At 60.3% G+C, this 20290-nt stretch overlaps 1 protein-coding gene across 1 annotated transcript; it reads left to right on the top strand.

The window, feature by feature from the left end:
• The first annotated feature begins 1410 nt into the window (after positions 1-1410).
• On the top strand, positions 1411-18271 carry DVL3 (dishevelled segment polarity protein 3). The gene is made up of 13 exons (XM_031968759.1): positions 1411-1755; positions 8301-8623; positions 8794-9298; positions 9442-9535; positions 9640-9709; positions 10338-10477; positions 10642-10718; positions 11044-11111; positions 11466-11615; positions 12264-12451; positions 12504-12606; positions 17395-17625; positions 17718-18271. Exons 1-13 carry the CDS (start codon positions 1595-1597, stop codon positions 18146-18148), a joined length of 2541 nt encoding a protein of 846 aa, XP_031824619.1. The 5' UTR covers positions 1411-1594; the 3' UTR covers positions 18149-18271.
• Positions 18272-20290: the final 2019 nt, after the last annotated feature.

Here is a 20290-nt window from a genome sequence, read left to right as displayed (position 1 = left end):
TTGTGCCCTCCTGTGCCTTAACTGGCTCTTGGGTGTGTGGGCTGTGGAGGCAGCCCCAATGAGGGCAGGAACTGCCGGTGGAGCTGGGCTGGGGCAGCCTGGGCCTGGCGGCCTCTGGGGGCCCGGGGGGGCCCCAGACCCTGGGTGGGAGGCCAGACAGGAAGGTGAGACTTGGGTGTTGGTCCCCGGTGGTCCTGTGCCAGGTGTCTGTCCGGCTGGTGGGATAACCCTGCTGGGCCTCCGTTGGTCAGGGGGTGGGTGGTGTCGGGGCTCCTGGCAGCTGCCTTTGTGGGGGCCCTGGGAGGCAAGGGATTCTGAGGAGCGGCCCCTCCTTGTGACCAGAAACAAATAAATCTCGGCTGTTTCATCCTTTCGCAGCCCCTCTGCTTCCGGCAGCCCCCGTGGGGAGCACAAAGGGAAAATAAGGCCAGTGGGGCGGGATGACGATACAAATGGCTGGCTGGCCTACAGGAAGGGGATTGATGGGGGGGTAAAGGCTCTCAGAAAGAGGCAGAGCTTCTAGCTGAGGAAGGCAAATGTGGGGGGGGAGGGTGTCCACCCCAAGGAGCCCATGACCAGCCCCAAAAGGCCAAGGAGCCCTAGACTCATGGAAGCTTTCATAGTGGGCTTGTGGGCAATTCTCTGAGGAACAAAACCGGGGGTAGGCGGCTTGGCCAAGGCTGCCTGTTACAGAAGTGGGGGCCACAAGGTAGACCCTGGGGCTGAAGGAGATGAAGTTACTGTGGCCCGATTGCTTCCAGTCATCCAAGGCCATTGCTATGGAGCATCAGTCTTCTCATCTGCAAGATGGGGATTTGTAAAAGTAAAGGCTGACAGACCTCCCTTAGCCCGAGGGCCCCTCGCCTAAAGAGCTCACATTGGGGGTCTCAGCCAACGGCTCTCCTTCCCCGAGGGGTCCCCGACTTTGTGAGGGGAGGAGGGGCCGAGCCCCGGGTTGTGGCTCCTCGGGGACTGACGTTCACCCTTGGTTCCGGAGCAGATGCGGGAAGGGGATGCTGGGCCATGAAAGTCGGGCTGGAGCCTCTGCCCCGGAGCCACCTGGCAAGGGGGCGGGGTCCCGGCCGGGCCGGAGACGGAGGCAGGGCTGCCCTTCGCTGGGAGCTAGACTCGTGGTCCAAGCGCCCGTCTAAGGGCAGTGGGCAGCGGGACGGGGGCGGGGCGCCGCTCGGGCTCGGGCTCGGGCCCCCCACCCCAGGCCCTTCCCCAGGACTCTGGGGCCGGCGGCCCCGGGGTCCCGCCCCCTCGCTCCCAGAGGCGGACCCCGAGGCCCGGGGGCCGGGGAGGGGCAGCGGCCGGAGGCTCCCGGGGCGGGGCTGCGGGGGGCGGCCGCCGGAAGGAGTCGCCGTCCCTCAAGCTGGGAGATTGGGAGAGCGGAAGCTGCGGCGGGCGGCCGGGGAGGGGGAGGCGGGAGCGGTCGGGCGGCGCTGGGACCCGGGGGCGGCCCGAGAACAAGGGAGCCGCGGCCGCCGCGCTCCGGAGCCAGCCGCCCAGCGCCGCGCAGCCCAGCCCAGCGCTCCGCCGGCTCCCAGGCCAGGCGCCCGCGCGGGGGCGGGGGGGCGCGGGCGCCGCCACCATGGGCGAGACCAAGATCATCTACCACCTGGACGGCCAGGAGACGCCGTACCTGGTGAAGCTGCCCCTGCCCGCCGAGCGCGTCACCCTGGCCGACTTCAAGGGCGTCCTGCAGCGGCCCACCTACAAGTTCTTCTTCAAGTCCATGGACGACGACTTCGGGTGAGCGCGCGCCGCGCGGGGGGCTCCGGCCGGGGGGCTCCGGCCGGGGGGCGCGTGCCAGCGCGCTGCTCAGCACCAGGCTGCCGCCGGTGGGCGGTGCCGCCGCCCCCCCCCCAGCCCCGGGGGGCCCCTCCCGGCCCGTCTGGCCCCGGGGGTTCCGGCGGGGAGGGACCCCTCTCAGCAGGGCGGCCCCGGCGCGCCCCCTTCCCTCCGGGGCCTACCCTCGCGGTCCGAGCCCGCTGCCCAGCCCAGCGTGGGGGGATCCGGGAGAGGGCCTTCCCCTTTAAGAGGGGATGGAATGTTGGAGCGAATGTTGCTGCCGCCGGAAGGTTTTGTAGCAGCTGGCCTGGAGAGGCCCCCTCCCCCCCTCCCCTCCCCCTGCTCCCCTGGGAATGGGGGAGGGGCTCCCTCTCCGTCTGGCAGGAGAAGGGACTGGGGGCTAGGCTGGGAGGCCCGGCGGGGGTGGCCACGGCCCAGGCTCCCGGGGCTGAGGGGCTGCCTCCTCCCCGGCCTCGCTCTGGCGCTCGGCTCGCTTTCTTTCTGTCTCTGCTCTGGCTCCATCCGTCTCTGTCTCACTCCCATCTGTTGGTCTCTGTCCCTGCCTCTGTCTCTCTCTGTGTCTCCTTTCTCTTTCTCCATTCTTTTTGGCTTTCTTTCTGTCCTTTTGTCTCCGCTCTGCTTGGCCTTTTTTTCTTTTTTTTTCTTTTGCCTTGGCCTTTTAAAACTCCTTGCTTCCGTTTTCCTGTTGTTTGTTTTTCTTTCCCTGTTCTGTTCTTTGGTTCTTGTCTTCATGTTTCCCCTCCTTTCTTGTTGTTTGCCTTGTTTTTTTTGCCCGGCTTGCTTGTCCCCTTTGCCTTTCTTGTCCTGGCTTTGCTTTTCCTTTTTTTCCCTTGTTTTTTGCTTGGTTTTTTTAAGAAATATTTCCTCTATTTTGTTCTAGTTTTCCCTTGTTTAAACCCTTTTGCTTGTTAATTTTCCCCCTGTTCTGTTTTTTTGTTTATGCCTTTCTTTTTTCCCTTTTTTCTGTTTGTTTTAAGCCCTTTTTTTGTTAAATTGTTTTCTTTCTTCTTCGTTGCCTTGTTCGTTTTGTCCCTTGCCCTGTTTTTTGCTTTCCCTGTTGTCCTGTTTGTTTCCCTTGTTTTTTTTTTTTTCTTTTTCCCTGTCCGGGGTTTTCTTTCTCTATCTTTGTTCCCTGTTTTTTATTATCCTTATTCTTTTTTTTCTGTCTTTGCCTGTTTTTTTTTTCCCTGCCCGTTTATTGTTTTCTTTATTTTTTTTTTTTTTTTTGCCGCTTGGAAAAGAAACCATTTAAAGGTTTGCTTTGTTTCCTGTTTTTCCCCGTTTGGCCAAATAAATTGCCTTGTTCTTGTTTTCTGGCCTCATTTCTTTTCCTTTGTGTTTGTCCCCTCCCCCATCTGTTCTGTGGAAGGGAGGACTGGGAGCTGTGGGGAAGGGGTCTCTCCTCAGGCAGCCGGGCCTCCTTCCAGGCCGGCCCATCCCTTGGAACAGAAAGGCCCGGGGATCAAGGGCGTGCTGGAACAAATCTTGGGAGGGTACTGCCTCGGGCCTGGAAGCTCCCCACTTCTTACCCCACCCCCCCCGCCCCCAGGGTCCACACTAACGGGCCGCGTTCTCTTGGCCGGCCCCCGGGGAGCGCTCAGAGGGGGTTTCTGGGAGGAGTTGGCAGCTCAGGACCTTCAGCCGGCTCCCACTTGTTTGATCCCATAGAGGTGAATTCGCCAAAAATTTATCAGGGGCCTCATGTTCCCGACACCAGGAATACAAAGGGAGAAAGGGGGGCTGCTCCCTGGCCTCAAGGAGCTTCTGTTCTGGGGACAGCAGCCGGGAAATGGGAAGTCTCTGAGCAGATTCTCCGGGTTGTTGGAAGAGGAATTGAGAAGGGCTTGGGGAGGTTACGGGGACCCAGTGGGTAGAGATTTGCATTTTAGTGGAAGAGAAAACTTCCTTAATCTGTTCCTAGAGGAGGAGGAGGAGGGATGTTCTTCAGGGAGACTCAGGAAGCTTTGCAGGAGAAGTTTGCTCCTGAAGGAAGAGAAGTTCCATGGAGAGCGGAGGAAGGAGGGCACCTCGGGCATGGGGCTCCCGAGGCAGGAAGTGGGGCATCCCCCCCATCCTGGGGACCGCTCGGAGTCCCGTCGGTTGGTTTGATGTGGTTGACAGAAGGCGAACGGTTTTAAAAGCCAAAATGATGAGATCGTCTTTTATTCCAGCGGCGACAGGGGAGCTCCTGTGATCGGGGCAGTGCCACTAGCAGAGCAGTGATTGGGGGGTGTTGTTTTAGCCCCTTCTTGGAAAAGGGGAAAGACTGGAGAAAAGAAAGCCCAATGAGTGGGATTAAAAAAAAAAGATGGTTGTGAAAGATTTGGAGGTAGAATTGACTGGCCGTGTCCCATGGGGAAGAAGGAAGGTGGAGGCTGAGGATATGGTGATCCCCGGGAGCTGAGAGGGGTGGCGGAACCCTCGAGGAAAAGGGAAGTTTGGGGAAGGGGAAGGTTCACAGACAGAGATGAGGAGCATCCAGGACAAGGTGTCCTTTGTTGGCCGTTATTGATGGACAAGATTTCTAGGAAAGAAGCTAGAGGAAAAAAAGAGGTGAATGGGAGAGGGAGTGGGAGGAAGGCTGACATAGACGAGCCAAAGAGCTATTGATGGGACCCAGGACCCAGCTAAGGGACTGGAAGCGAGGCTGGGGGCTGCCCTGGGAATAAGGGTCTGGGAGATCTGGGAGACCCAGGCCCGATCACAAAGACCACATCTTGGTTATCCCCCCACCCCCAAAGGATGCTTTGGGTACTTTTGGACATCAGGAGTGTCTTGCACTTGTGCTAGGGATGAGAGAGGCCCCAGGGGCTGATGGTGTTTTATTGGAAGGTTTGGCACTAAGGGAGCAGACAGACCTGGGAAAAGACAGAGGCAGAGGTTGCCGTTAAAGGCGATGGCGACGGAGCAGGGGCCGAAGGTTTGACAGGCGGTGGGAGGCTTGTTCTTGGTTCCTTAAGGATGCTCCTGATGCTGGGGAGAAGGGGACGAGGCTGGAGGCCATCCTTTTGGGCAAGGCCTCACATGCTGAGCAGAGGGCCTGTTCCCCGAGTCCTCCCCCTCCCTCCCTCCTGCCCTCCCCAAAGCTCCCAGCCCTCTCCTCTTCCTGAGAGCATCTCATCCCCCTCCTGGACAGTGTCGTTTCTTCTTGGCCCCTGAGGACCATTCGCCTGGTTTAACTGTGTTCCTGCTAATCTCTGTGTGACTCTGGGCAAGGACGAAACCTGGGGCCAAGAGAAGCCCAGTCCCTTCCCCTCCACCCGCCTTGGCTTCCTCGCGTGCAAAATTTCTCACAGTAACGAAGGCAGCTTCTCCGTGGGAAGTGCAAGAGGGGGATGCGGAGAAAGCCACAGTCTAAGGAGTGGAAGGGGGGAGAGTCAGAGCCCTGCTGGCAGGTCCCATCCTCCGGCCACAAGGAGGGCACCAACCGCCCAGTCAGGGGCCCCCGCTCTGGGGCGTCCTGTCTCTGTGCCCCCCCCCCCAGTGCCCCGGCCGCTCCCTGAGCTTGGAACTGTGAGGGCAGCTGCAGAGGGACACCCCTACCCCTGCCCCAGGGAGGTCCTGAGACCACTGGAATCAGTAGAAATACAGAGAAAGGCTCCTGCATCCTGGGAGGTTTGAGGCGCATAAAGCCCGTTTCCTGCCAAAGAGCAGTCGTGGAGTCCGTTCTGCGGCGTTTGCCCGTTTCCCAGTGAGACGTGAAGCGGGCGGGGGGGCACATGGAGGAGGAGTGACCCCAAGCCCAGCGCGCTGCCCACTGTGCCCACGGCCCCGACCTGCTCCTGGAGGGTGAGCCGGAGAAGGTGCAGGGGAAGGACCTGGGGGAGCCCGAGACCTTAAAGGCTGGATTTCTGTCGCGTCCAGCGCAGAGAACTCCCGGGCGAGGGTCTGGGCGCCTGGGCTCTGGGCGGCTATGACTCGCCCAGGACCCTCAGTCAGCCCGAGGCTCCCCGATGGGAGGGTGGGACCCTCTGTCCCCGTCACAGCCTCCTCAGGCCCGGTGCACCCACGGCGTGTGACGGCCCCGTGCGGCCCCAGGACTGGATTTGGGGAAGGGAACCGCCGGGCTCGTGTCGGGAAGGAGCCGAGGGACAATATAGACTCGGGAGCTCTTTGGGCCTGAGCCTCAGCTTTCTCCCCTGCAGTGCGGGAAGCCGACGTTCTCTGCGACTGTGCGTCCGGGGTCTGAGCATGGGGGGGAGGAGGGGCGGGGATCGCGGCCAGGGGGGCTCAGGGCAGGGCCCGTTTAGTCAGCGCCAGCACGCAGGGGGACTGGGATGGGGTGGCCAGCCCTGTGCCAGCGACGATGGGCCCGCGCAGGAAGGAAGGAGACCCCCCTCCCGGCCTTTGAGAAGCCGCCATCTCCTTGGTGAGACAAGGGCATCATCCGAGCCGGGCCAGCCCCAGCTCTGGGGAGGCAGAGGCCACGTCAGCCCTAGAGCCGGCCGGGACCTCCGAGGAGCTCGGGATCAAACGCCCGTTCTGTGGTCCGCCTGTGAGCATTTATTGGGCACCCACTAAGTACCGTGACCTGTGCTGAGCACCGGGGATGCCAGAAGGGGCAAGTGACCGACCCTTGGCCCGGGGAGCTCGCGGCTCCCGGAGGGGACGAAGCGACTGTGAAACAGGCTGTCGTAGGGTCAGTTAGAGACGCTCCTCAGAGGGAACGGCCCTTGGTGCAGGGCCCGGCTTCTGTACGCGCCGGGATTTACCTGGGAGCAAGGGGGGGGGGGGGCGGACAGACGGGGGCACAGCGGCCGGAGGGAGGATTCCCACCAGGAGCAGCCAGGGAACCAGTCACACATCTCCCAGTCTGTGGAGAGCAGGAAGGGACCGAGCTCCGACTGCCCGGGGCAGGATGTCGGCCGGGAGACGGGCCCCCTCTCCCGCCGGCACGCCCCGGGAAAGCTGGCCCGGAGCTGGATGGAGACCCCAGGGGGAGGGGTGGCGTCGGCTTCCCGCCCAGGAGGCATCGGAAAGCCTTGGGGTGCTCGGGGCTGCCCCGGCCCTGCTTTGCCTCCTCCCGCCGGGAGCCAGCCCCCTCTCCTGTCTCCCTCCTTTGCACTGCCCTGCCTGCCGCCTGCCTGAGGGCCTGGGGCCCCCTCGTGCCGGGGGGTGGCAGCTGGAGGGAGAGGGGGCCCCGGCGGGGATCCGCTCCGTCCGCCGGCGACCCCAGGAATGTAGGGTGAAGGCCAGGCACTTCCTCCCCCCGACCAGGGGCCAGCGGTGAGGGGGGGGTGTACCCCCGCCGTGGGCCACCCCCCGCAGCCTGCCGCCCCCGGCCCCTCAGCCCCGTCCCCCTGAGGTGCCTGGGAGTGGGCCCCGCTTCCTCCTCCCCTTTCTCCCCCCGCCAGCAAACCCAAAGCGGTTGTGTTACAGTCATGTATCAAACATTGATTAAGCGCCTGCTGTATGCCAGGGGTTAGACAGAGAGCTGAGGACACAAGGACAAGGCCGACCCTGCTGGCAAAGAGCTCAGATTCTCCTGGGGAAACAGCATCAATGCAAGCATTTTCCTCCTACTTGGGGACGGTCGGAGAAGGAGAAAGGGAGGGACCATCTATTCTCTGCTTCCACATAGAAATAATCGGAGGCAAAACCTCGGGAGATAGAGAGCCTCTGAAGATCAGAGGTGCAGGGAGAGGGGTTGTTTTGCTTCCCCAAGGTGGGGGTTTAAATGACCAGAATCACGAAACTCAAGGTGTTAAGTCTGAGGTTAATTTGAACTCGGGGCCTCCCAGCTCCAGGGCAGGGCTCTGTCCGCTCCTTCCCTCCCTCTCTCTGCCTCTGCCTCTGTCTCTGTCTCTCTCTTTCTCCCCCCCCCGGGGTCTCCAGTTGAAATTACAGATGAGGAAATGAAGGCAAACAGGGCTCAGTGACTTGCCCGAGCTGACCCGTCGGTGTCTGGCCACTGACCCCCGCTGCCCCCGATAATTCTGACCCCGCGTCGCTGAGCTTGGCGCGAGGCTCTCTGTGGGCGGGGCCCCGAGGCTGCCCCCACTTGGCCGCCCTGCCCTGGTGCCCGCCCCCCCTCCCACGGGGGTTCCTGGGGCTCCGTCCCCCAGTCCTGGATCCTCGCCAGCAGCAGTCTCTTTCCTGGCTGTTTGGGGCGGGGGAGGAAGGACCGAAGGGGCACCACGAGGACGGGCAGATGGCATCGGGGCTGGCGGGAGACGGCGGAGGGCACCTGGCGGCAGGTGGTGGCTGCCCCTGCAGGGACGCTGAGGGGGCCGGCCCGGGCAACAGCCGCCTGCTCTGGAAAACACCTAGGGTGGGAGGGGGCAGGGGAGGAGTGCCAGCCGCCTTCTGGTGCTGGGCAGAGGGCGGCTTCATTCCGGGAAGTCCCCATCACCCCCAACCCCCCTCACCCCCGACCCCCCTCACCCCTGACCCCCGTCACCCCCAACCCCCCTCACCCCTGACCCCCGTCACCCCCAACCCCCCTCACCCCGGCCCACCACTGACCATCCCCCACTTGCCCTCAGGGTGGTGAAGGAAGAGATCTCGGACGATAATGCACGACTCCCGTGTTTCAATGGCCGGGTGGTGTCCTGGGTAAGGAGCCCGAGCCCCGCCCGCCCTTCCCCTGGTGCCCGTCTCCTGCCCCTCCTCTCTTCCATCTGGGGCCAGGCCGCTCCCCTCTCGCAGGAGCTCCCCAAGTTCCCTCTGCAGCTGGAACGGCCCCTTCTCCTTGGGGGGTCAGCGTCTGCTGGGGTTCGGGGGCTCCCGCCCGGATGGGGCCTCCCCAAGCCTCTGGTCCCTTGGGTTCGGGCCCCGCTCACCCGGCCCCTTGACCTGCTCTGTCTCACTCCCTTCCATCAGATTTAGAACCCGGCCTCACCCCCCAGACCCTCCCCCATTTTACAGATGAGAGAACTGAGGCTCGCCCAGGGTCACGTAGCCAGCCCCAAACCTCAGCCCCCCCCCAACCCCCCCTGCCCCTAAATAAGCTGCCTTCTCTCTCGGGCTCCCCCCCAGCTGGTGGGCCCAAAGGGCTCACACCCCCCACTCCTTCTGCCCGACAATCCCTGGGCTCCGCCCCCCATGGGCCCGGCGCCGCCCCGCCCCCCCTTCCAGTGTCAGGGAGGGAGGGCCCCAGGCAAGGGACTCCAGCCACAGGGAGCCTTTTTCCCCCACGGTCCCTCTGCCCCCACAGCCCTCACACCGGTGGGGGGAGCCAGGAGAACCTGGACAACGACACGGAGACCGATTCCCTGGTTCCCGCGGCAGGCGGCGCGGAGGATGGGCCCGAGCATGCGTCCCCAGCCCCCCCGCCCCCCCGCCCCCATGGGAGAGGCCCTCAGCCGTTTCCCACATCACCCTCTGGCGGCCCGGCCCCCCTGACTGTGGGGCCGCCCCTCCCCCACAGTGGCCCGGATAGCGCACAGCCAAGGGGAGGGGGGAAGAAGCGGCTCCCGGGCAACTCTTCCCTCTCAAACGAGCTGGACCACCACCTGGACTCTGGCGGGTATTCTACCAGCAGGTGAGCCTGGGGGGCTCGGGGGGGGGGGGCACTGCGGGCACAGACTGTGGGTCCTCCAGCTTCAGGAGCCCCAGGGCACAGAGGGAGGGGGCCCCTGGGGCTCTGTGGGGGGGACACCACCGGGACAGACCGGGCGCTTCCAGGTTCAGCAGCTCCACGGAGCAGAGCAGCGCGTCCCGCCTCATGAGGAGACACAAGCGGCGCCGGAGGAAACAGAAGGTGGCCCGGATCGAGCGGGTACGTGGCAGGCCCAGGCTGGGCTGAGGACGGGTCTCCCCGGCCCAGGGGGGGAGGTTCTCGGGGCCCGGCTGCCCCCGGCTCAGGGGCTTCTTTTGTTACAGTCGTCGTCCTTCAGCAGCATCACGGACTCCACCATGTCCCTCAACATCATCACCGTCACGCTCAACATGGGTGAGCAGGACCCTCCCCCCTCCCTTCCCTTCCCCTCCCCAACCACACCTTCCCCTCGGGCAGAGCCGGAATCCTGCCCCATCCCCCCTGGGGAGGAGGGACCTGGACCCATCTGGCCCAAGCTGCCTCCCTCGCCCCTGGGCACATCCCAGGCTTGGACTCTGAAGCCCCGGATCCAGATGCTGGCTCGGATGCCCCCTCCCTAACTGGGCCTAAGCTGTTGGGGGACGGGCGAACCCCTTCCCTACCCCGAGGGCTCTGCCAGCCTCAATTCTAGGGTCCAAAGATCCGAGACGAGCCCCTTAAGTGGGAGCGATCCCTCCAGTCGCTGCCTCTGGGCAGAGCTAACGGTGGCTGACGTCTGCACAGCCCTGGAGGTCTACAGCTTCTCAGAATTTCCCAGCAGCCCTGGGAGCTAGGCCCCATTGTGCCCCTTTCACAGAAGAGGAAACTGAGGCAGAGAGAACGTGATTTGTCCAAGGTCACGCAGCTAGGAAGCAGCCCAGGTTTTCCCAAACCCCGGCCCTCTGCCCGTTGGGCTGCCGTTCCCCAGGGGCCCCCATTTTGTGGGAGGCCACGGCTGTGATCTCTTTTTGTCCTGTCCTGTCTCCACCCCCGACCCCAATAGAGAAATACAACTTCCTGGGCATCTCCATCGTGGGTCAGAGCAACGAGCGCGGTGACGGCGGCATCTACATCGGCTCCATCATGAAGGGGGGGGCCGTGGCTGCCGACGGGCGGATCGAGCCGGGGGACATGCTCCTGCAGGTGCCCGCCCCTTCCCTGCCCCGGGCCCGTGTCCCTGTTCCCTGAGCCCGGGCTTTCCCGACCCCTCCTCCCTGAATCGGGAGCCCTTCCTGGCCGCTGGAGGTGGGTCTGGGGGGGGCCGGCTCCGGGCTCAGCCCCCCACCTTCCCGTGCTTGCCCCCCCAGGTAAATGACATCAATTTTGAGAACATGAGTAACGACGATGCCGTCCGAGTCCTCCGAGAAATCGTGCACAAGCCCGGGTAGGAGGCGGGAGGGGAGAGGGCAGAGCTGGGGGAGCGAGGGCGCCCACTCACTGGGCGGGGTGGGCCACGGGCCTGGCAGCTGCTGGAGACCTTGGGGCTGGCCAGGCCCCCCACTCCTCACAGGGGTGTGTGTGGGGGGGACTAAGGTCACAAGAGGTCAAGTGACTGGCTAAGGTCACATGGCTAGTGGGGGCCAGGGGGGCTGCAAACCAGTACTCCCCCTGCTGGTGTGATCTGCCCCCAGCTGGTCCCTGAGACAAGGGGGAGAGAGACAGAGGGAGAGAGGGGATCTCCCACCTGACCCCCGGCCCTTTGGTTGCAGGCCCATCACCCTGACGGTGGCCAAGTGCTGGGACCCCAGCCCCCGAGGCTGCTTCACTCTCCCCAGGAGTAAGTGGATGGGGGGGTCGCCCCTGAAGCTGGCGCCTGGGAGCCCCGGCTCTCCCCTCCCACCTCCCGCGTCTGCCTTTGCAAGGGACGTCGCTGCCGCTCCCCCCGGGAACGGCTCCCTCTCGGGCCCGGCCCCCAGGGCGGCTCTCAGGCCGAGCGGGAGCGACGGGCGCAGGAGGGCCTTCAGAGCTGGGAACCCTGGGCGGGCCGGGACTGTCGCGTCCGGCTGCCCCCACTTTCCAGATGAGGGCACCGAGTGCCAGAGGAGGACGGCATGTGCCAATCAGCCCCACCTCCTTGGCCGGCGTCCCAGGCCTGGGGCCGGGCCTGACGCTGCCCGTCTCTCGCCCCCAGGTGAGCCCATCCGACCCATTGACCCCGCAGCCTGGGTGTCCCACACGGCAGCCATGACGGGCACCTTCCCGGCCTACGGCATGAGTCCCTCCCTCAGCACCATCACCTCCACCAGTTCCTCCATCGCCAGCTCCATCCCCGACACTGAGCGTGAGTAGCCGCCAGTCCCCCACCCCTTTCCTCAGCGGAGGACATGAGAGCCTCGCCTCCGGAAGCAGCCTCCCCAGGCGAGGCAGGAAGAGGAGGGAGCAGGGCGGAGCCTCTGGGGGCTCTGGGGCCGGGGGCCGGCAGTGCTCCCTCCGCGTCCTCGGCTCCTGGCGTCCCTGACCTCATCGCCTGCCCTTCTTAAGGGCAGACCCCAGGCAAAGAGATTCTGAGCTGGAAGGGCTTCAGAGGCCCAACACCCATTTTACAGATTAAGAAACTGAGGCCCAGGGGACTGAAGTAAACTTGCCCAAGCTCATGCAGGGATTATTTCCCTGGTTTGTGTATCCCTGGGACCTAGTCACAGTGCCTGGGATGTATTCAGCAAGTGCTGAATAATTCCCCTCAGAATTTACCTGAAACACAGGAGACAGAGGCCTGCAGCTACCCCTCTCCTCCATTCCACGGAACGAGACCTGAGGGGCTCTCTTAGTGTTCCAAAGACCCCATTTCACAGATGGAAAAACAGTGGGGAAAGAGAGATTCCCCAAGTTTCCCCAGACGAAAAATAGCCAGGGCAGGATTTGAACCCAGTCCTCTTGACTGCAGAGCCATGGTCCCTTCTGCTTCCCACTGCTCTGTCTCTGCCCCCAGGCCTCGATGACTTTCACCTGTCCATCCACAGCGACATGGCCACCATAGTCAAAGCCATGGCTTCCCCAGAGTCTGGGCTGGAGGTCCGAGACCGTATGTGGCTCAAGATCACCATCCCCAACGCCTTCATCGGTAAGCTCGGGTCCCAGCGGCGCCGGTGGGCGGAGGCGGGCGGGGGCCCCTCCCAGGCAGCCCCCAGAGCTTTACCCCTCAGGTTCCAGGGTGGTTCCACAACGGGAGGGTTTCACGGACCCGGTCCGAAAACGCCCAGCAAACCGTGAAAGCGCCTTTCCACACGTCAACAAGATCACCTTCTCCGAGGTGCACAACCGAGACCTTGGGAGTACGTGCCCCCTCATATCCCAGTTTCCACCCCCACCTTCCCTGTCCCTGGGAAAAGCCATGAGCTGATAAAGTGAAGGGGGGAGGGGAGTCTGTGTGTGTGTGTGTCTGTGTCTGTGTCTGTGTCTGTGTGTCTGTGTCTGTGTCTGTGTCTGTGTCTGTGTCTGTCTGTGTCTGTATCTGTGTCTGTTTCTGTCTGTGTCTGTCTGTGTCTGTGTCTGTATCTGTGTCTGTGTCTGTGTCTGTGTCTGTCTGTGTCTGTCTGTTTGTATCGTGTCGTTCATCTGTATCTGTGTCTGTATCTGTGTCTGTGTCTGTGTCTGTCTGTGTCTGTATCTGTGTCTGTATCTGTGTCTGTGTCTGTGTCTGTATCTGTGTCTGTGTCTGTGTCTGTCTGTGTCTGTATCTGTGTCTGTATCTGTGTCTGTGTCTGTTTGTTTGTGTCTGGTTCTTCTGGTTTGGTTGTGTCTGTGTCTGTCTGTGTCTGTCTGTGTCTGTGTCTGTATCTGTGTCTGTGTCTGTGTCTGTCTGTGTCTGTATCTGTATCTGTGTCTGTGTCTGTATCTGTGTCTGTGTCTGTATCTGTGTCTGTGTCTGTGTCTGTGTCTGTGTCTGTCTGTGTCTGTGTCTGTGTCTGTATCTGTATCTGTGTCTGTATCTGTGTCTGTGTCTGTGTCTGTATCTGTGTCTGTGTCTGTGTCTGTCTGTGTCTGTATCTGTATCTGTGTCTGTGTCTGTGTCTGTCTGTGTCTGTATCTGTGTCTGTCTGTGTCTGTGTCTGTGTCTGTGTCTGTCTCTGTCTGTGTCTGTGTCTGTGTCTGTCTGTGTCTGTCTGTGTCTGTATCTGTGTCTGTGTCTGTGTCTGTGTCTGTGTGTCCTTCTTGGCAAATTGGAGGATCAAACTAGTTGGATTCTTAGGCCGTTCTGAAGCCTTTGCCCCTCACTGGACCTCAGTCCTCCTCTGTAAAATGAATGAGTTTGACCAGTGATCCTCTGAGGTCCCTGGAATTCTAGAGTTCAGAAGCCGTGAAGTTGTGCGGAGGGAAGTGGGCCGTGTCTTGGGGATGGAACCCCAGGCCCATCTTGGAAAATGAACTTGACCTTGGAATGCAGCTGACTTTCAGGCATTTTTTAGTCATACACAACTCTTCGTGATCCCGTTTTGGGGGATTTTCTTGGCAAAGACATCGCAGTGGTTTACCATTTCCTTCTCTAGCTCATTTTATAGAGGAGGAAACTGAGGGAAATGGGGTTAAGCGACTTGCCCAGGGTCACACAGTTACTAAGTGTCTGAATTCAGGAAGGTGAATCTTCCCGACTCCAGGCCCACCTGTCTATCTACCGTGCCACCAGCTGACCCCAATGGATCTGGCTACCCGAGAAAATGTTTTGGGACTATACAAGATATACTCTATTGTTTATTTATTGGATTCCACTTGATAAGCTGTTGATTCAGAGGCATCTGGTCCAATCCCCTGTTTTTACAGATCAGGAAACTAAGTCCCAGATAAAGAGAGTGATTTAAGGATCCTTTGATCATAAGTTGAGAGCTGGAAGACCTCTGAGGCGATAGAGCTCTTCATCTTACAAGAGAGGAAACTGAGTCCTAGCTATGAGGAACTGAAATAGAACCTAGATGCCAGTCAGTACAACCCTCTTATTTTCTAGATAAGGAAATTGAGACCCAGAAAAGTAAAGTCATTTGGTCAGTAAGCATTTATTAAGCACCTGCTGTGTACCAAATCCTGTGCCAAGAACTGAAGAAACAAAGAAAGGCAAAAGACATTCCTTGCCCTTGAGGACCTCAAAATCTAACAACAGGGAAACCATATATACCAAGAAGACGTATACAGCGCAAGTGAGAGATAATCAACACAGAGGAAGGCTCTGAGATTGAGGAGCACCGGGAAAGGCTTCTTATGGAAGGTGGGTTTTAGCCGAGATTAGAAGGAAACCAGGGAGCCAGAAGGGAGAGTGGCAGAGGTGGAACTGACAAGAGATGTGGCAGAAGTGAAAGTGACAAGAGATGTAGCAGAGGTGGAATTGACGAGATGCCATGTGACTGAACTGAAATTGACAGGGTGAGAGATAATGAAGGCGAGTCCCAGGTTGCAAGTCTGGGTGACTGGGAGAATGATGCTGTTCTGGACAGTTAAAGGGAAATTCAAAAAAGGAGAGTTGGGAGGGAACCGAGTTCAGTTTTAAACCACTTAACTTTGTGATGTTCAGGGATGTCTGATGGGCAGGTGAAGTTGTGAGTCTGGATGTCATGAGAGAGCGTGAGTGTATCTCACAATCATCAGCAGAGAGACGGTTATTGATCTGAGCTGAGATCACAAGAAAGATAGTACGGCGGGAGAATTGGGCAGGACCCAGGTGACGATCCAGCAAAGGAGACAGAAGGAGCAGTCAGATAGGTAGGGGGAAAACCAGGAGAGCTTCATGTCCCCAAAACCTGGAGAGAAGAGAAAACTAAGGAGGGGAGGGCGATCGGCAGTGCCGTAGACTGCAGCTGACGAGGAGGAGGAGGCCTGAGAAAAGACCGCTTGGCAATTGAGAGACTACCGGTAATTTCAGAGATGGCAGTTCTGGTTGAATGATGAGGTTGAAAACCAGACCAGCTAGAGAGCTAAGAGAGTGAGAGCAGGGGAAGTGAAGGTACCTTTTGTAAACGGCCTTTGAACCACAAGACAGGACAGATAGGAAGCACAGAAAGGATGGATGAAACAAAGGAGGAACAAGTGAAACATGGACATGCTTCAGCCAACATTTATTAAGCATCTGCTATATTTGAGGCACTGTGCTGAGTGCTAGGAATACAAATATCTGTAGACCATAGAGTTGCCATAGTAGAAACTGGGTATAAATGGGAGAGGGGATACTCTGCCGGAGAAGAGAGGATGGAAGGGAATTCTTGTGCACAAAGAAGGGATGGCCTTGGCAGGGAGAAGAATCACCTTGTCAAGTGAGACGGGGATGAAGGAGACAGTAACAGAAGGTACCTGAGTGACGGGAGATGAAGTGGAGAAGGACCTTACATCGAATGGCCAAAAACAAAACGAAGTCCTCGGCTGAGAGGGGAGGAGAAGAGAAGCCCCAAGAGATTGGAGGAGGGATGAGAAGGTTTGGAAAAACAAACGTGATGAGTGGGAGAGAGAGCCGAATGCGAGGAGTGGAAGGATTGCCTTGCCATAGTGAGGGCCCATAGGAGGTTGTGTTTCATCGATCTGTAGTGGACTCAATCAGGACCGGTTCATGGTTTTCTCTAGTAATAAGTGAACAGGCAAAGGCAAGATCACAGAGTGACAGGACGGGATCTGAACTCGGGTGCAGGGGGAAGCGCAATCGATGCTTCGGGCCACACCTTTCTCGACCATCTTCTGTATAAGTCGTTTTCTGGCTCATTCAATCATTTAGTCCATTTATTACAGGATCATAGAGCTCAAAGAGGCCTTGGAGGCCCAGGTCTACATCCTACAGTTAAAGAAACTAAGGTGGAAAGTATCAGGGGCAGGAGCTGAACTCAAGTCCTCAAACTTCATATCCAGTGCCCTAACCATTGGACCATGCTGCATCAGTCAGAAAACTGGTGACTTGAATTAGCCGAGTCTTTGCTGGGGGACGGTTTCCGTGGAGAGAGGAAGAGGGCAGTGTGAGCAAGCTCAGAGGGAGGAAGCCATGGAGCAGTCACTGCTTGAGCACCTTGTACCAGGCACTGCTGATCCTAGAGACACAAAAAGCGAGCTCTGCCCTCAGGGAGCTTACCTTCCAAGCAGGGAAACGATGGGCACAGTATCTAACTGTAGAAAGTAGTGCGGAGTATGTCGAGGTCACCCGAAGGGGGAGGTTTTAGCAGCAGGAGCTCCCCCGGGAGTTGCTGAGGCCCCTGGGGATTGTGGCGAGAGCCTGGCTTTGGGAGCTGAGGAGGTCGGGTAACTCAACTTTTCCACTTAATACCTACGGGCAAATGATTTTCCAGTTTTTGGACTCAGTTTCCTTTTCTGTCAAAGGAGTTGGCCCGGATGACAGAGGTCGTCCTACTTCTTTGTTTTCCATTTATTTTTTTGGACATGGCCAATACGAGGCTTTATTTTATTCCACCCCACGTGCTTGTACCAGGGGGTGACTCTTTTTGTGCTTTCTCCACGGAGTGTGGGGAGCTAAGGAAGGGTGGGAAGGAGGAAAGGCAGGCTTTGGTTGAGTAACAAAATTTTCATTTTAAAAAGCTTAAATTTTAAAATGGCCTTTTAAAAAAAGAAGAAGAAAAATCAAGAAAAAAGATAACTTTAGATATTGATAGGGGGCAGCTAAGTGACACCGTGCATAGAACTGTGGATCTAGAGTCAAGGAGACTTGAGTTCAAATCTGCCGAGACCCTGACTAGATGTGTTTTCTTGGGCGAGTCACTTAACACTGCTTGCCTCAGTTTCTTCATCTGTAAAATAAGCAGAAGGAAATGGCCAACCACTCTGGTACCTTTGGGTCGTGAAGAGCTGTCTGTGACTGAAAAATGACTAAAAAAGAAAACGATCTTCAATCAAAGACACTTGATCTCCCTGGCCCTCGGTGTCTTCATTTGTTAAATGCTGGCCTCTAAGATGTTTGGGCCTCTCAGGTTTTCTCTGGCTCTTAAGCCAGGTCCTGGGCATTGTTGGGCCTGGAAGCGTCTGGTCAGGCAGGAAATGGGCAGTGGGAGTGAGGCTTTGAGGGCCGTGCTGCCAAGGGTCAGTCCTTAGCTGCCGAAGGCCTTAGGGCCGAGGCCCGGGTGGCCCCTGAAACCCCCTCCTGCTTTCCTTTGCAGACATGGCTAACTTGTCCCTGCACGACCAGGATGGCTCCAGTGGAGCCTCGGACCAAGACACGCTGGCTCCCCTCCCCCATCCCGGGGCCGCCCCATGGCCCATGGCCTTCCCGTACCAGTACCCGCCCCCCCCACATCCCTATAACCCCCATCCCGGCTTCCCAGAGCCAGGGTACAGCTACGCCGGCGGGGGCAGCGCGGGCAGCCAGCACAGTGAAGGTAAGTGGGGCCCGGGGACGGGGACGGGGGCCTGCCAGGGGCTCCTCCCTGGGGGCAGAGCCTCACCCCCCCTTTCTGCGGGCCCCCACCAGGCAGCCGGAGCAGTGGTTCCAACCGCAGTGGCAGCGACCGGCGGAAGGAGAAGGACCCCAAGGCTGGGGACTCCAAGTCGGGGGGCAGCGGGAGCGAGTCGGACCACACGAGCCGCAGCAGCCTGAGGCGGGAGCGGGCCCCCAGCGAGCGCTCGGGCCCGGCCGCCAGCGAGCACAGCGTCCGCAGCCACCACTCGCTGGCCCACAGCCTCCGCAGCCACCACACGCACCAGTCCTACGGGCCCCCGGGGGTGCCCCCGCTCTATGGCCCACCCATGCTGATGATGCCCCCTCCGCCCGCCGCCATGGGCCCCCCGGGAGCCCCCCCGGGCCGAGACCTGGCCTCAGTGCCCCCAGAACTGACCGCCAGCAGACAGTCCTTCCGCATGGCCATGGGAAACCCCAGTGAGTTCTTTGTGGATGTGATGTGAGCGGTCCTGTCCCCCCGTGGCCCCCGCCCCGTCCCCCAGGCCCCAGGGCTGGTGCCCTCACCAGTCAGCTCTTTTTACTTGTCTGGTAACTAAGCAAAGGGAAATAAACTACAGTGAACTGAACTGGGGGGCCGACCACTGGTGGGGGGGGGGGGCATCCTCAGGGCCGCTGCTGCTGCTGTCGCCTCCTCGGGCCTCTAACCCCTCCGGCCGCCGCCGCCTGTGCCCGGCTGCTCCCTGTGCCGCTCTCCCACCCCCTAACCGTCCCCCCGGGCTCCCGGAGCCCCTGCCTGCCCCCTCCCCCTCCTTGGGGACCGCATGCTCAGGGCCCCCTGTGGGGCGGGCGCTCACTTTCCTCCCGCTCGTGCCAGTCTGAGTGCCAGCTCGGCTCCGGGGGTGCTCAGGGGCACTGCAGGCCAGGCGGCCTCGATGCAGGTGTGTAACCCCTTACAAACACACCCGGTAGAAACAGGTGTGTAAGGACGCCTTGCATCCGGTTAACACCTCCACATCAACGAGGTACAATGTTAACACACAAGGTGGCCTCAAGACCAAGTTTACACCCCTGGCAAAGAGCACAAGTTGTAACTGGGGGTCTCAGGTACACGGTGTGTAACCTCACCTTACCAAACCCGCCTGGGCGGAGGTCAATATGTCACATCAGGCAGCCTTGGGTGCCAAAGTATAACAAAACACACGGCAGCCAGGTACAAGTTGTAACTCACAAGGCAGCCTCGGCGCTGGGTGTGGCCACACACCTGGGCAGCCACACAGAGTATGAGTGTAACACACACACACACAAGGCACCAGGTACAGGTTGTAATCCCGGCATTTCACACACCCAAGGCACCACACAGGACAAGTGTGTAACAAATGGGTGGCCTCAAATCCACGGTTCACACAAACACACCTGGGCAGCCAAAATGCAAGTGTGTAACACACACAGGCGGCCTCGGAGCACATGAGTGTAATACACACACACTTGTACACACACACTGGGCAGCCGGCTGAGCACAAGTCCTCTGACAGGCCCCAGCTGACTGACACAGACGCCCCCACCCCCAGTAGGCCCGAGAGGGACACCCTCAGCCCCCGGACACGGGGCCCGGCCCAGCAGCCGGCCCCCAGGGACGCCCCTGGCCCAAGAGCAGCCCCCTCCTCTGCCCCTCCTGCCTGCAGCCTCGGCCCTCTCCCTCCTGGATCTGCTGCCGTCCACACTAACCCCACCCCCCCGGCCGGGGCCCCTCCTGCCTAACGCCCGCTGCCGCCGATGCCTGTGTGCTGGTTGCCGCCGTCCCCGTAACCCGACTAACCGGCGAGTCCTGTCTCCTCTGGGCCTTAAATGTGTCTTTTCTTTCTGTTTCCTCCTCCACCAAGCCAAGAATTTCGGGCTTTTTGACTTTCTCTGAGCGCCCGGCGTGGGGAGGCCCCGATCCTGAGGAGACCAGGAGTTCCGCCCCTCCCGCAGCAGCCACAGTTGTGGCCCCCTCAGTGCTCCCCGAAGATGTCCCGTCCTCCCTCCCCGAGACCCTTCCGTCCCCCCGCTTAGCCTCCTGCAGTCTGGCTGGCGCGCACGGGGGCCCGTCCAGGAGACTCCTCTCGGGGACCCAGACGGCTTTTCCCAGGGACTGGGCCAGGGCGGGCCCCCTCCCTCACACTCTCCCTCCTCAAGTTCTGGGCTGCGGGGCCGGCCCTGCCCCTCCCCCCGCCTCTGATGAACCCCCAAACATCCCTGCTCCCCTCCATCCCCCTTCCTGCTCCGGGGCAGCCATAAGGTCTCAGTTCCCCCCTGGGGCCTGTGGGCAGCTCCACTCGCCCTCCAGCCCCTCTGCCCAGAGCAGGGCTGCCCGGCTGCTAGAGCCAGCCTGGGGGCCTCTGGTACTTTGCCCACTTTGGACCTCGTTCAGTATGTGGGGAATGGTTTCTCCAATAAATGCCCGGGCCCGGGATCCATCCCTATAAATAAAGCGGCGCCAGGGCGGACCAGAACCCGTGGGGGGGGCGGGGGTGCCCGCAGACACTCGGCCCCCTAAGCTGGAGGCATTCCCGGCCCAGCGGGAAGGACAAAATGGCGTGGCGCTAAGAAGGGTGCGAGGAGCGGCGCTCTGTGCTTTGGGGGCGGGGCGGGCTCGCGTGGGCGCC

This window comes from Sarcophilus harrisii, chromosome 4, assembly GCF_902635505.1.
Source record: "Sarcophilus harrisii chromosome 4, mSarHar1.11, whole genome shotgun sequence".
NCBI classification, from domain to species: Eukaryota; Metazoa; Chordata; class Mammalia; order Dasyuromorphia; family Dasyuridae; genus Sarcophilus; species Sarcophilus harrisii.
This window is presented reverse-complemented; position numbering and strand designations above follow the sequence as displayed.